Source organism: Stegostoma tigrinum, chromosome 17 (genome assembly GCF_030684315.1).
Source record: "Stegostoma tigrinum isolate sSteTig4 chromosome 17, sSteTig4.hap1, whole genome shotgun sequence".
Classification (NCBI taxonomy): domain Eukaryota; kingdom Metazoa; phylum Chordata; class Chondrichthyes; order Orectolobiformes; family Stegostomatidae; genus Stegostoma; species Stegostoma tigrinum.
This window is the reverse complement of record NC_081370.1, coordinates 34213443-34227716: the sequence shown is the minus strand read 5'-3', so window position 1 is coordinate 34227716 and position 14274 is coordinate 34213443. Positions and strand designations below refer to the sequence as shown.

Below are 14274 nucleotides of genomic sequence, written 5' to 3'. Positions count from 1 at the left end.
TGTCTCTATCTTTGCAGAGCTGCTACTCACTGTGCATATACACCCCATTCTTCTTTTACCTCAGTCAATGCAAAGTAGCTATTTTTTGAAGAACTCGATAACTTGGTGATTCAAATAGTCCTGTACTGCAGTTGCAAAATGTCTCAAAGTGATCAAATCATTGAACAAATCAAATGTTTTTCTACAAGATAGATTACTGGAGTTCTCAGATGAAAATGTCATCAATTCTTGAATTTGAGTTACCAGGAATTATAACTTACCCAAATGATGTCAACTATGAAAATGTGTCTTTCCAATAATGATGTTCTGGAGTTTCCAAGATGGAATTTGCTCAAGCACTGGGATGGGACATTCACGACACAACAATCTGACATAATGAGAATGTGCTGAATGATGGATACTAGAATGGCACCAATAGTGCCAAGGACAAAAAGGGTAATGCTTGCTGAAGTGTGTTTATGGTTGATATTCCAGAGAATAAGGAGGTCCCCCACAGGTACAATTCAGTAACCAATCAGCTTTGGTGTAATTTCTCACCCAGGTTGCTGATGGCTGAGGCTGCCATCTTGCAAATAGAATGACCTGTCCATCTAGATCCATGTGTCCTATTAGACAGCCATCAATATTGGCAGTCTCAGCAGTCCCATCATCAGTGGTAACTATTGCTGAACCTGCACCTGCAGGAAGTATCTATGCTTATGCCTGAGGTCAGTAGGTTTGGGGCAAGAAGATAGGCAGACAGACCCCAGTGATCTTGGTGGGCAGAGTTTCCTAAGTGCTGATGCTGTCACTACCAGAAGGACAGCTATTGTTGTCAGGAACCTGGTCATGGTTCGGGTCAGGTATGTACACATTTCATTGAAGGTCATGCATGTTGAATGGCACTGTATTCATGACCAACTGCTTTCATCTTTCACAGGTAAGCACAGCTCTGGGAAATCTTTGTTTCTTGTGCAATCATCTTAGATGATAAAAGATTTTGGAAAAGTGTACAATCATTGAATTCTACATCATTGAAAAGCTGCCACTATTTGTGCGTTGAGTTATGGATGTAAGTTTTGACACAGCGTTCAATGTGAGATTAATGAGTTCAGCAGGTAAATTGAGATTTGAGAACTGATTATTGGCAGTTAGATGATGGAGATGTAGTAAATATGGTTTGTGGTGCAGTTGGCAGGAAATGCCTTTTGTAAATGAACTCAGGCACAATCAGGTTATTAAAGGTCTTCCAGAACAGCATTCATGGTCTTGGCGCAAAATTCTGAAATTCACCTGTTTTGCTTCCTCCAAATGTAGGAATACATCATTCCATCAAAAGTGTTCTCTGTATTTGTCAAAGTACTTGCTCAATTTCTAGATTGGAAATTTAACAGGCAGGTCTAAAATTTGTGATCGGGGCGGGGGATACCATTGCCAAAAAGATCAAAAACAAATTAATCACTGACACTTTTCAAGCTTCTCCTCTGGATTTCCCTGGACAGAAACATACCGTCACAAAAAAGCCTGTCCAGGAACCACCGGAGGCTGCACTGGGGAAAAGCATTATGAGTTGCAAGCCAGTATAATAAAGTGTGAGGCTGGACGAACACAGCAGGCCCAGCTGCATCTCAGGAGCACAAAAGCTGACGTTTCAGGCCTACACCCTTCATCAGACAGTCTCCACGCAAGCCTCCATTGACAGCAGTCAGTGCTATATGCTGTGGTGTAAATATCCAGCAGCCAGTCTGACACATTGCGTGGAAGTGTAAGTGCTCAAAGTATGTACAGGAATGAGTTGGAGAGAGTTGCAGAAGTTTGGCAGATGTTTGGAGGATACGAATGAAGGGTGGAGATCAATACAGGGACAGTTACTGTGTCAGAATTAAGGTGTTTCTTGAGGGCAGAGTGGTATAGGGTTTACAGTGTCAGAAGTTGAGGGTTAGGGTATGAGGTGTGTGAGGAGATAGTGTGCTGGTGGGTGTAGGGTGAAGATGGGAGGTGTGTGAGGGGATAGGGTGCTGGTGGATGTAGGGTGATGATGGGAGGCGTGTGAGGGGATATGGGTGCTGGTGGGTGTAGGGTGATGATGGGAGGCGTGTGAGGGGATAGGGTGCTGGTGGATGTAGGGTGATGATGGGAGGCGTGTGAGGGGATAGGGTGCTGGTGGGTGTAGGGTGATGATGGGAGGTGTGTGAGGGGATAGGGTGCTGGTCGGTGTAGGGTGATGATGGTAGGTGTGTGAGGAGATGGGAAACTGGTGTGCATGGGGTGATGATGGGAGGTGTATGAGGAGATAGAGTGCTGGTGGGTGAAATGGTAGGCTGGCAGGTATGTGGAAAAGAGATTAGGATAGATGAGGGGTTGAGTTGGGCATTGTGGTATCAAGTTAGAATTTTAATGTCTTCAGGGCTTGATCAAATTCAATCGTTATCGTTTTGTACTAGATCAGGTACTTCACTCAGATAAATATTTATAATACCAGTACATTGCTCCTTTTCAATTTCTCTACCTGGACCTTTAATTCTGTGTCGAGTGAAAAGGTTAGTACATTCTACGTCATACATTTTAACCACTGGTCGAAAAGTCAGAGCACAAGATTATTTCAAAAATGTGTGCACCAACCTTTTAGAGGAACAATGTAAGGCCATCTAGGAGATGGAGATTGTCTTAAAAAATTTGTGCTTCTCAAATTTTATGACCTATTCCTGCAAGGACCTAATGAACAATTTGGATTTTGTTGAAGCACACTGAAGTCAAATAATGCAGCAGGTAGTGAAAAGCCACAACGTGCCATGAAATAAAACTATTGAAAGCACTGCAGGTGCTTCAAAGCAGAAACAAAAACAGAGGATGCTCGGATTGGCCACCAGACCTAAAACGTTAACTCTGATTTCTCTTCATCGATGCTACCAGATCTGGTGAGCTTCTCCAGCAATTTCTCTTTTCTTTTAACGGCTTAATGTTGTGTGTGCAAATTGTGTTCAGTGAGTGATTCAGGAGTTCATGACATTAGTTTGTATTTGAAGGCTGGCTGTTGGGAATTAGATGTTGGAGATGTGGTGAATGGGCTGAATGGTGTAGTTGGCATGGATGCCCTCTCTATATGAACTCATTCATATGGTCAAATTGAGTCAGATTTTTAAAGTTCTTCCTGAACAGCATCCATGGGCTTGGAGCAACATTCTGAAATTCACCTGCTCTCTTTCTATTAGCTTCTGAATACCTGCATGAATACGTCGTGCTCCCCTCAGAACACAGCACAATGCTCCTTTTTAATTTTTCCACCTGGATCTCTAATTTTGCACCTAGTGAAAAGCTTAGTGCTTTATATCTCACACATGTTAACCATTGGTTGAAATGTCAGAGCAAAAGTTTATTTTCGGAATGTGTGTGTGTACCCCATTTTGAGGTAACAATGTAAGTCAGTTTAGGAGCTGGATGTTGTCTTTGAGTAACTTGTGCTACTCACAATATAAGGACCTACTCATGCAAGAAGCCAATGTACAAGTTGGATGTCGTTAAAGCTCACTGAAGTTAAATGATGTAGCAGGTACCGAAAATGCATAATGCACCATTAAATATGTACAGTCAACTCGATTTACTTAGTTTAAAAGGGCTTTGTCAAATTCCTTTGTCAGAGTTTTGCATTAGTTCTGGCCTTGCACCCAAATAATTACTTATTAATTAGTCACATTTTTATATCATGATAACGCACCGTTCTGTTTTGATTGATCCTCTGCACCTTCTTTATTCGTAGCAGCATTTTGATGAGATTCAGTTGTTACTGGTGATTCTACATCATAATAAAAAATACAAGATGTGCAGAGTAAGCCCAGTAATATAAGAGAGTAGTGCTTTTGTGCAAGAATGACATTCACACATGTTACCTTGAGATCAGTACAATGAATGCAATAGTTTGGTGATTCAAATAACCTGGAATGAACTTGCACAATATTGGAAAGTGGTCAAATCATTGTACAACCCATGTTGTTTTCTGGAGGGACAGAACTCAGGTTAAAAAGTAAGCAGTTCTTGATGTTGACAAATCGGAAATGTCATCTTGCCTGATTGTGATGTTATCTATGAAAATGTATCTTTTCAACATTGATGTTCTGGAGGTTACTAAACCAAATTTGCTCAAGCACTGGAATGCAAGTGCATCACCCAACAATTTGACTCTGCCACAGAGAGAAACGAGTGGAATGATGTCCGTAACAGTTGTACCAATTGTGCAAAGGATCAAAAGGGGAAATATTCTCTGAACTGTACTTGTATCCTGCATGTTTTGAATAACGTGGCGGATGTTAATCAGGCCAGAGCAGAATTTTATTTTCAAAAGGATTTCTCCAGTCTGTGCAGTAACTATACGAGGCCACTGTATGAAATGGAGATTTGGTTTTGGTAACTTCTCCTTCTGGCAATATAAGGCCCTGCTGATACTTGAATTCAATTAACAGAATGCATTTCATTGGCAGAAAAGTGAAGTTAGCAGCCAAGAAAAATGTGCAGTGTGTCTGTCATGCAAAGTCAGGAATTAAATCACACTGTCATCTCCATCCAAATTTTCCAGGGCTTCAACAGATTCAATCATTACAGTTTTGTATTAGATCACCTGTTTCATTCAGATAATTATTTTTAATTGCACTTAGTTTTAAATAATTGCATCTATCTTTCCCTTTTGAGTGATCCTCTGTGTCTTTTTTTTGTATTTGTAGCAATGCTTTGTTCATGCTCAGCAATGATCAGTGTTTCTATATCATCACAAAAATACAAGATAGCATAAACTCAGCTACATAAGCAAGTAGAAACCGCAGTGAAAATGATTTTGTGCGTTCACGTAGTTCGCACGTTCATTTGAGCTCAGTCCAAATACATCTATGCACAGATGAGGCAAATCTTCTTATGAGTGCTGCGTTAATTTTCTCTGAAGTATTGCAGAGCTGCTGCTCACTGTGTGTCATTTGTCCTGTGCTTCTGTTGATGCTATACATTTACCTCGGACAATTATTCTTTGAAGAATTCTATGTATCAGTGATTCAAATGGTCCTGGTGTGCACATGTGAAATGTCTTGAAGTGGTCAAATCATTGTACAAATCATACAGTTAGTTGCAAGGATTGATCATTGCATTTTTGTCAGAAAACGCCAATCAAGTCTTGAATTTGAGAAGACAGAAATTTTACTTTCCCCAAGTGATTTCAACTGCCAAACTGTATCTTTTCAATCATGGTGTACTGGAGGTTCCATGATGGAATTTGCCTTAGAACTGAGAATGGAGATCAGCACAGAATGATCTGACACATAGGACAAGTGCTGAATGGTGGACATTAGATTCGCATCAGTAGTGCAAACAAATCAAATAGGAGATCCTTTCCAAAGGATATTTGGGTTTGAATATTCTGATGAGTAGGGAGGTCATCCCCCAGCTGCAACGTTATAAATAAATCTACTTTGGTGCAATGTAGGACCCAGTGTTGCTCATGGTCGAGGCCATCATTTCGCAAGGAGACAACCTTTCTCCCATTTGACCGTGGTGATCTTAAAGGGCTGAGGTTGCCCAGAATGCTGATGCTGTCACTGCCTTCGGGATGCCTTTAGCTACTAAACAGCCTGTTCATGGGCTAGATAGAATCTATTCATATATCCAATTGAGTTCACGTATGTTCAATGGCACTGACTTCTGGCCGAAGGGCTTTCTTCTTTCATAGCTGACCCTAGTTCTCTAGTTCTGAGCCTCCTGAAAGACTTCACTGGATGCTACCTCACACAGTTAACTTTTGGTCAAAGCATCAGAGCATAAGTTTATTTTGCAACTGAGTGCACTAATTTTTGCAATAACAACTCCTCCTATCAGAGCTGGAGATTGTCTTTAAGTAACTTTAGCCTCGCACAATAAAAGGTTCTGCTAATGCATGCATCCAATGAACAACATGGATATCATTGGCAGCATCCTGAAATCAAGTAAGTCAGCAGGTAGCAAATGGTACAGCACAGCCTGTGATCCAGAGACAAGAATTAAACACATACTGTCAGACCTGTACCAATTTAGCAGGCAATGATTCAATTCCAGTGTGAGAGTATTGCATTAGATCAGGTATTGCACCCAGACAATTTCTTAATTGGTCACACTTTTAAATTGTAGCAACTTACGTTTCTCTAATGACTGATTCTCTGTATCTTGTTTTGTATCCCAAGTATGACTTTGTTGACTTTCAGAGACCTCTTGTGATTCTACATCATCATAAAGATACAAGATAGTCAGGGTAAACCTAGTAACATAAGATCTTTACAAATTTACCTCAAGATATATTATACCAGTTTTCAGATTAATGCTGCATTAATATTGTCTCTATCTTTGCAGAGCTGCTACTCACTGTGCATATACACCCCATTCTTCTTTTACCTCAGTCAATGCAAAGTAGCTATTTTTTGAAGAACTCGATAACTTGGTGATTCAAATAGTCCTGTACTGCAGTTGCAAAATGTCTCAAAGTGATCAAATCATTGAACAAATCAAATGTTTTTCTACAAGATAGATTACTGGAGTTCTCAGATGAAAATGTCATCAATTCTTGAATTTGAGTTACCAGGAATTATAACTTACCCAAATGATGTCAACTATGAAAATGTGTCTTTCCAATAATGATGTTCTGGAGTTTCCAAGATGGAATTTGCTCAAGCACTGGGATGGGACATTCACGACACAACAATCTGACATAATGAGAATGTGCTGAATGATGGATACTAGAATGGCACCAATAGTGCCAAGGACAAAAAGGGTAATGCTTGCTGAAGTGTGTTTATGGTTGATATTCCAGAGAATAAGGAGGTCCCCCACAGGTACAATTCAGTAACCAATCAGCTTTGGTGTAATTTCTCACCCAGGTTGCTGATGGCTGAGGCTGCCATCTTGCAAATAGAATGACCTGTCCATCTAGATCCATGTGTCCTATTAGACAGCCATCAATATTGGCAGTCTCAGCAGTCCCATCATCAGTGGTAACTATTGCTGAACCTGCACCTGCAGGAAGTATCTATGCTTATGCCTGAGGTCAGTAGGTTTGGGGCAAGAAGATAGGCAGACAGACCCCAGTGATCTTGGTGGGCAGAGTTTCCTAAGTGCTGATGCTGTCACTACCAGAAGGACAGCTATTGTTGTCAGGAACCTGGTCATGGTTCGGGTCAGGTATGTACACATTTCATTGAAGGTCATGCATGTTGAATGGCACTGTATTCATGACCAACTGCTTTCATCTTTCACAGGTAAGCACAGCTCTGGGAAATCTCTGTTTCTTGTGCAATCATCTTAGATGATAAAAGATTTTGGAAAAGTGTACAATCATTGAATTCTACATCATTGAAAAGCTGCCACTATTTGTGCGTTGAGTTATGGATGTAAGTTTTGACACAGCGTTCAATGTGAGATTAATGAGTTCAGCAGGTAAATTGAGATTTGAGAACTGATTATTGGCAGTTAGATGATGGAGATGTAGTAAATATGGTTTGTGGTGCAGTTGGCAGGAAATGCCTTTTGTAAATGAACTCAGGCACAATCAGGTTATTAAAGGTCTTCCAGAACAGCATTCATAGTCTTGGCGCAAAATTCTGAAATTCACCTGTTTTGCTTCCTCCAAATGTAGGAATACATCATTCCATCAAAAGTGTTCTCTGTATTTGTCAAAGTACTTGCTCAATTTCTAGATTGGAAATTTAACAGGCAGGTCTAAAATTTGTGATCGGGGCGGGGGATACCATTGCCAAAAAGATCAAAAACAAATTAATCACTGACACTTTTCAAGCTTCTCCTCTGGATTTCCCTGGACAGAAACATACCGTCACAAAAAAGCCTGTCCAGGAACCACCGGAGGCTGCACTGGGGAAAAGCATTATGAGTTGCAAGCCAGTATAATAAAGTGTGAGGCTGGACGAACACAGCAGGCCCAGCTGCATCTCAGGAGCACAAAAGCTGACGTTTCAGGCCTACACCCTTCATCAGACAGTCTCCACGCAAGCCTCCATTGACAGCAGTCAGTGCTATATGCTGTGGTGTAAATATCCAGCAGCCAGTCTGACACATTGCGTGGAAGTGTAAGTGCTCAAAGTATGTACAGGAATGAGTTGGAGAGAGTTGCAGAAGTTTGGCAGATGTTTGGAGGATACGAATGAAGGGTGGAGATCAATACAGGGACAGTTACTGTGTCAGAATTAAGGTGTTTCTTGAGGGCAGAGTGGTATAGGGTTTACAGTGTCAGAAGTTGAGGGTTAGGGCATGAGGTGTGTGAGGAGATAGTGTGCTGGTGGGTGTAGGGTGAAGATGGGAGGTGTGTGAGGGGATAGGGTGCTGGTGGATGTAGGGTGATGATGGGAGGCGTGTGAGGGGATATGGGTGCTGGTGGGTGTAGGGTGATGATGGGAGGCGTGTGAGGGGATAGGGTGCTGGTGGATGTAGGGTGATGATGGGAGGCGTGTGAGGGGATAGGGTGCTGGTGGGTGTAGGGTGATGATGGGAGGTGTGTGAGGGGATAGGGTGCTGGTGGGTGTAGGGTGATGATGGGAGGTGTGTGAGGGGATAGGGTGCTGGTCGGTGTAGGGTGATGATGGTAGGTGTGTGAGGAGATGGGAAACTGGTGTGCATGGGGTGATGATGGGAGGTGTATGAGGAGATAGAGTGCTGGTGGGTGAAATGGTAGGCTGGCAGGTATGTGGAAAAGAGATTAGGATAGATGAGGGGTTGAGTTGGGCATTGTGGTATCAAGTTAGAATTTTAATGTCTTCAGGGCTTGATCAAATTCAATCGTTATCGTTTTGTACTAGATCAGGTACTTCACTCAGATAAATATTTATAATACCAGTACATTGCTCCTTTTCAATTTCTCTACCTGGACCTTTAATTCTGTGTCGAGTGAAAAGGTTAGTACATTCTACGTCATACATTTTAACCACTGGTCGAAAAGTCAGAGCACAAGATTATTTCAAAAATGTGTGCACCAACCTTTTAGAGGAACAATGTAAGGCCATCTAGGAGATGGAGATTGTCTTAAAAAATTTGTGCTTCTCAAATTTTATGACCTATTCCTGCAAGGACCTAATGAACAATTTGGATTTTGTTGAAGCACACTGAAGTCAAATAATGCAGCAGGTAGTGAAAAGCCACAACGTGCCATGAAATAAAACTATTGAAAGCACTGCAGGTGCTTCAAAGCAGAAACAAAAACAGAGGATGCTCGGATTGGCCACCAGACCTAAAACGTTAACTCTGATTTCTCTTCATCGATGCTACCAGATCTGGTGAGCTTCTCCAGCAATTTCTCTTTTCTTTTAACGGCTTAATGTTGTGTGTGCAAATTGTGTTCAGTGAGTGATTCAGGAGTTCATGACATTAGTTTGTATTTGAAGGCTGGCTGTTGGGAATTAGATGTTGGAGATGTGGTGAATGGGCTGAATGGTGTAGTTGGCATGGATGCCCTCTCTATATGAACTCATTCATATGGTCAAATTGAGTCAGATTTTTAAAGTTCTTCCTGAACAGCATCCATGGGCTTGGAGCAACATTCTGAAATTCACCTGCTCTCTTTCTATTAGCTTCTGAATACCTGCATGAATACGTCGTGCTCCCCTCAGAACACAGCACAATGCTCCTTTTTAATTTTTCCACCTGGATCTCTAATTTTGCACCTAGTGAAAAGCTTAGTGCTTTATATCTCACACATGTTAACCATTGGTTGAAATGTCAGAGCAAAAGTTTATTTTCGGAATGTGTGTGTGTACCCCATTTTGAGGTAACAATGTAAGTCAGTTTAGGAGCTGGATGTTGTCTTTGAGTAACTTGTGCTACTCACAATATAAGGACCTACTCATGCAAGAAGCCAATGTACAAGTTGGATGTCGTTAAAGCTCACTGAAGTTAAATGATGTAGCAGGTACCGAAAATGCATAATGCACCATTAAATATGTACAGTCAACTCGATTTACTTAGTTTAAAAGGGCTTTGTCAAATTCCATTGTCAGAGTTTTGCATTAGTTCTGGCCTTGCACCCAAATAATTACTTATTAATTAGTCACATTTTATATCATGATAACGCACCGTTCTGTTTTGATTGATCCTCTGCACCTTCTTTATTCGTAGCAGCATTTTGATGAGATTCAGTTGTTACTGGTGATTCTACATCATAATAAAAAATACAAGATGTGCAGAGTAAGCCCAGTAATATAAGAGAGTAGTGCTTTTGTGCAAGAATGACATTCACACATGTTACCTTGAGATCAGTACAATGAATGCAATAGTTTGGTGATTCAAATAACCTGGAATGAACTTGCACAATATTGGAAAGTGGTCAAATCATTGTACAACCCATGTTGTTTTCTGGAGGGACAGAACTCAGGTTAAAAAGTAAGCAGTTCTTGATGTTGACAAATCGGAAATGTCATCTTGCCTGATTGTGATGTTATCTATGAAAATGTATCTTTTCAACATTGATGTTCTGGAGGTTACTAAACCAAATTTGCTCAAGCACTGGAATGCAAGTGCATCACCCAACAATTTGACTCTGCCACAGAGAGAAACGAGTGGAATGATGTCCGTAACAGTTGTACCAATTGTGCAAAGGATCAAAAGGGGAAATATTCTCTGAACTGTACTTGTATCCTGCATGTTTTGAATAACGTGGCGGATGTTAATCAGGCCAGAGCAGAATTTTATTTTCAAAAGGATTTCTCCAGTCTGTGCAGTAACTATACGAGGCCACTGTATGAAATGGAGATTTGGTTTTGGTAACTTCTCCTTCTGGCAATATAAGGCCCTGCTGATACTTGAATTCAATTAACAGAATGCATTTCATTGGCAGAAAAGTGAAGTTAGCAGCCAAGAAAAATGTGCAGTGTGTCTGTCATGCAAAGTCAGGAATTAAATCACACTGTCATCTCCATCCAAATTTTCCAGGGCTTCAACAGATTCAATCATTACAGTTTTGTATTAGATCACCTGTTTCATTCAGATAATTATTTTTAATTGCACTTAGTTTTAAATAATTGCATCTATCTTTCCCTTTTGAGTGATCCTCTGTGTCTTTTTTTTGTATTTGTAGCAATGCTTTGTTCATGCTCAGCAATGATCAGTGTTTCTATATCATCACAAAAATACAAGATAGCATAAACTCAGCTACATAAGCAAGTAGAAACCGCAGTGAAAATGATTTTGTGCGTTCACGTAGTTCGCACGTTCATTTGAGCTCAGTCCAAATACATCTATGCACAGATGAGGCAAATCTTCTTATGAGTGCTGCGTTAATTTTCTCTGAAGTATTGCAGAGCTGCTGCTCACTGTGTGTCATTTGTCCTGTGCTTCTGTTGATGCTATACATTTACCTCGGACAATTATTCTTTGAAGAATTCTATGTATCAGTGATTCAAATGGTCCTGGTGTGCACATGTGAAATGTCTTGAAGTGGTCAAATCATTGTACAAATCATACAGTTAGTTGCAAGGATTGATCATTGCATTTTTGTCAGAAAACGCCAATCAAGTCTTGAATTTGAGAAGACAGAAATTTTACTTTCCCCAAGTGATTTCAACTGCCAAACTGTATCTTTTCAATCATGGTGTACTGGAGGTTCCATGATGGAATTTGCCTTAGAACTGAGAATGGAGATCAGCACAGAATGATCTGACACATAGGACAAGTGCTGAATGGTGGACATTAGATTCGCATCAGTAGTGCAAACGAATCAAATAGGAGATCCTTTCCAAAGGATATTTGGGTTTGAATATTCTGATGAGTAGGGAGGTCATCCCCCAGCTGCAACGTTATAAATAAATCTACTTTGGTGCAATGTAGGACCCAGTGTTGCTCATGGTCGAGGCCATCATTTCGCAAGGAGACAACCTTTCTCCCATTTGACCGTGGTGATCTTAAAGGGCTGAGGTTGCCCAGAATGCTGATGCTGTCACTGCCTTCGGGATGCCTTTAGCTACTAAACAGCCTGTTCATGGGCTAGATAGAATCTATTCATATATCCAATTGAGTTCACGTATGTTCAATGGCACTGACTTCTGGCCGAAGGGCTTTCTTCTTTCATAGCTGACCCTAGTTCTCTAGTTCTGAGCCTCCTGAAAGACTTCACTGGATGCTACCTCACACAGTTAACTTTTGGTCAAAGCATCAGAGCATAAGTTTATTTTGCAACTGAGTGCACTAATTTTTGCAATAACAACTCCTCCTATCAGAGCTGGAGATTGTCTTTAAGTAACTTTAGCCTCGCACAATAAAAGGTTCTGCTAATGCATGCATCCAATGAACAACATGGATATCATTGGCAGCATCCTGAAATCAAGTAAGTCAGCAGGTAGCAAATGGTACAGCACAGCCTGTGATCCAGAGACAAGAATTAAACACATACTGTCAGACCTGTACCAATTTAGCAGGCAATGATTCAATTCCAGTGTGAGAGTATTGCATTAGATCAGGTATTGCACCCAGACAATTTCTTAATTGGTCACACTTTTAAATTGTAGCAACTTACGTTTCTCTAATGACTGATTCTCTGTATCTTGTTTTGTATCCCAAGTATGACTTTGTTGACTTTCAGAGACCTCTTGTGATTCTACATCATCATAAAGATACAAGATAGTCAGGGTAAACCTAGTAACATAAGATCTTTACAAATTTACCTCAAGATATATTATACCAGTTTTCAGATTAATGCTGCATTAATATTGTCTCTATCTTTGCAGAGCTGCTACTCACTGTGCATATACACCCCATTCTTCTTTTACCTCAGTCAATGCAAAGTAGCTATTTTTTGAAGAACTCGATAACTTGGTGATTCAAATAGTCCTGTACTGCAGTTGCAAAATGTCTCAAAGTGATCAAATCATTGAACAAATCAAATGTTTTTCTACAAGATAGATTACTGGAGTTCTCAGATGAAAATGTCATCAATTCTTGAATTTGAGTTACCAGGAATTATAACTTACCCAAATGATGTCAACTATGAAAATGTGTCTTTCCAATAATGATGTTCTGGAGTTTCCAAGATGGAATTTGCTCAAGCACTGGGATGGGACATTCACGACACAACAATCTGACATAATGAGAATGTGCTGAATGATGGATACTAGAATGGCACCAATAGTGCCAAGGACAAAAAGGGTAATGCTTGCTGAAGTGTGTTTATGGTTGATATTCCAGAGAATAAGGAGGTCCCCCACAGGTACAATTCAGTAACCAATCAGCTTTGGTGTAATTTCTCACCCAGGTTGCTGATGGCTGAGGCTGCCATCTTGCAAATAGAATGACCTGTCCATCTAGATCCATGTGTCCTATTAGACAGCCATCAATATTGGCAGTCTCAGCAGTCCCATCATCAGTGGTAACTATTGCTGAACCTGCACCTGCAGGAAGTATCTATGCTTATGCCTGAGGTCAGTAGGTTTGGGGCAAGAAGATAGGCAGACAGACCCCAGTGATCTTGGTGGGCAGAGTTTCCTAAGTGCTGATGCTGTCACTACCAGAAGGACAGCTATTGTTGTCAGGAACCTGATCATGGTTCGGGTCAGGTATGTACACATTTCATTGAAGGTCATGCATGTTGAATGGCACTGTATTCATGACCAACTGCTTTCATCTTTCACAGGTAAGCACAGCTCTGGGAAATCTCTGTTTCTTGTGCAATCATCTTAGATGATAAAAGATTTTGGAAAAGTGTACAATCATTGAATTCTACATCATTGAAAAGCTGCCACTATTTGTGCGTTGAGTTATGGATGTAAGTTTTGACACAGCGTTCAATGTGAGATTAATGAGTTCAGCAGGTAAATTGAGATTTGAGAACTGATTATTGGCAGTTAGATGATGGAGATGTAGTAAATATGGTTTGTGGTGCAGTTGGCAGGAAATGCCTTTTGTAAATGAACTCAGGCACAATCAGGTTATTAAAGGTCTTCCAGAACAGCATTCATGGTCTTGGCGCAAAATTCTGAAATTCACCTGTTTTGCTTCCTCCAAATGTAGGAATACATCATTCCATCAAAACTGTTCTCTGTATTTGTCAAAGTACTTGCTCAATTTCTAGATTGGAAATTTAACAGGCAGGTCTAAAATTTGTGATCGGGGCGGGGGATACCATTGCCAAAAAGATCAAAAACAAATTAATCACTGACACTTTTCAAGCTTCTCCTCTGGATTTCCCTGGACAGAAACATACCGTCACAAAAAAGCCTGTCCAGGAACCACCGGAGGCTGCACTGGGGAAAAGCATTATGAGTTGCAAGCCAGTATAATAAAGTGTGAGGCTGGACG

At 40.7% G+C, this 14274-nt stretch overlaps 1 protein-coding gene across 3 annotated transcripts in view; it reads right to left on the bottom strand.

The window, feature by feature from the left end:
• LOC125459498 (probable serine/threonine-protein kinase MARK-A) overlaps nt 1-14274 on the bottom strand; it is a 102900-nt gene that overhangs the window by 48743 nt on the left and 39883 nt on the right. For all 3 annotated transcript variants that reach the window (XM_059651870.1, XM_059651871.1, XM_059651872.1), the window contains 4 exons: nt 12497-12577; nt 10063-10140; nt 6129-6209; nt 3695-3772 (listed from right to left, as the gene is read on the bottom strand). In XM_059651870.1, coding sequence (XP_059507853.1) covers nt 3695-3772; nt 6129-6209; nt 10063-10140; nt 12497-12577 — 318 coding nt within the window. The remainder of the gene's footprint in view (nt 1-3694; nt 3773-6128; nt 6210-10062; nt 10141-12496; nt 12578-14274) is intronic.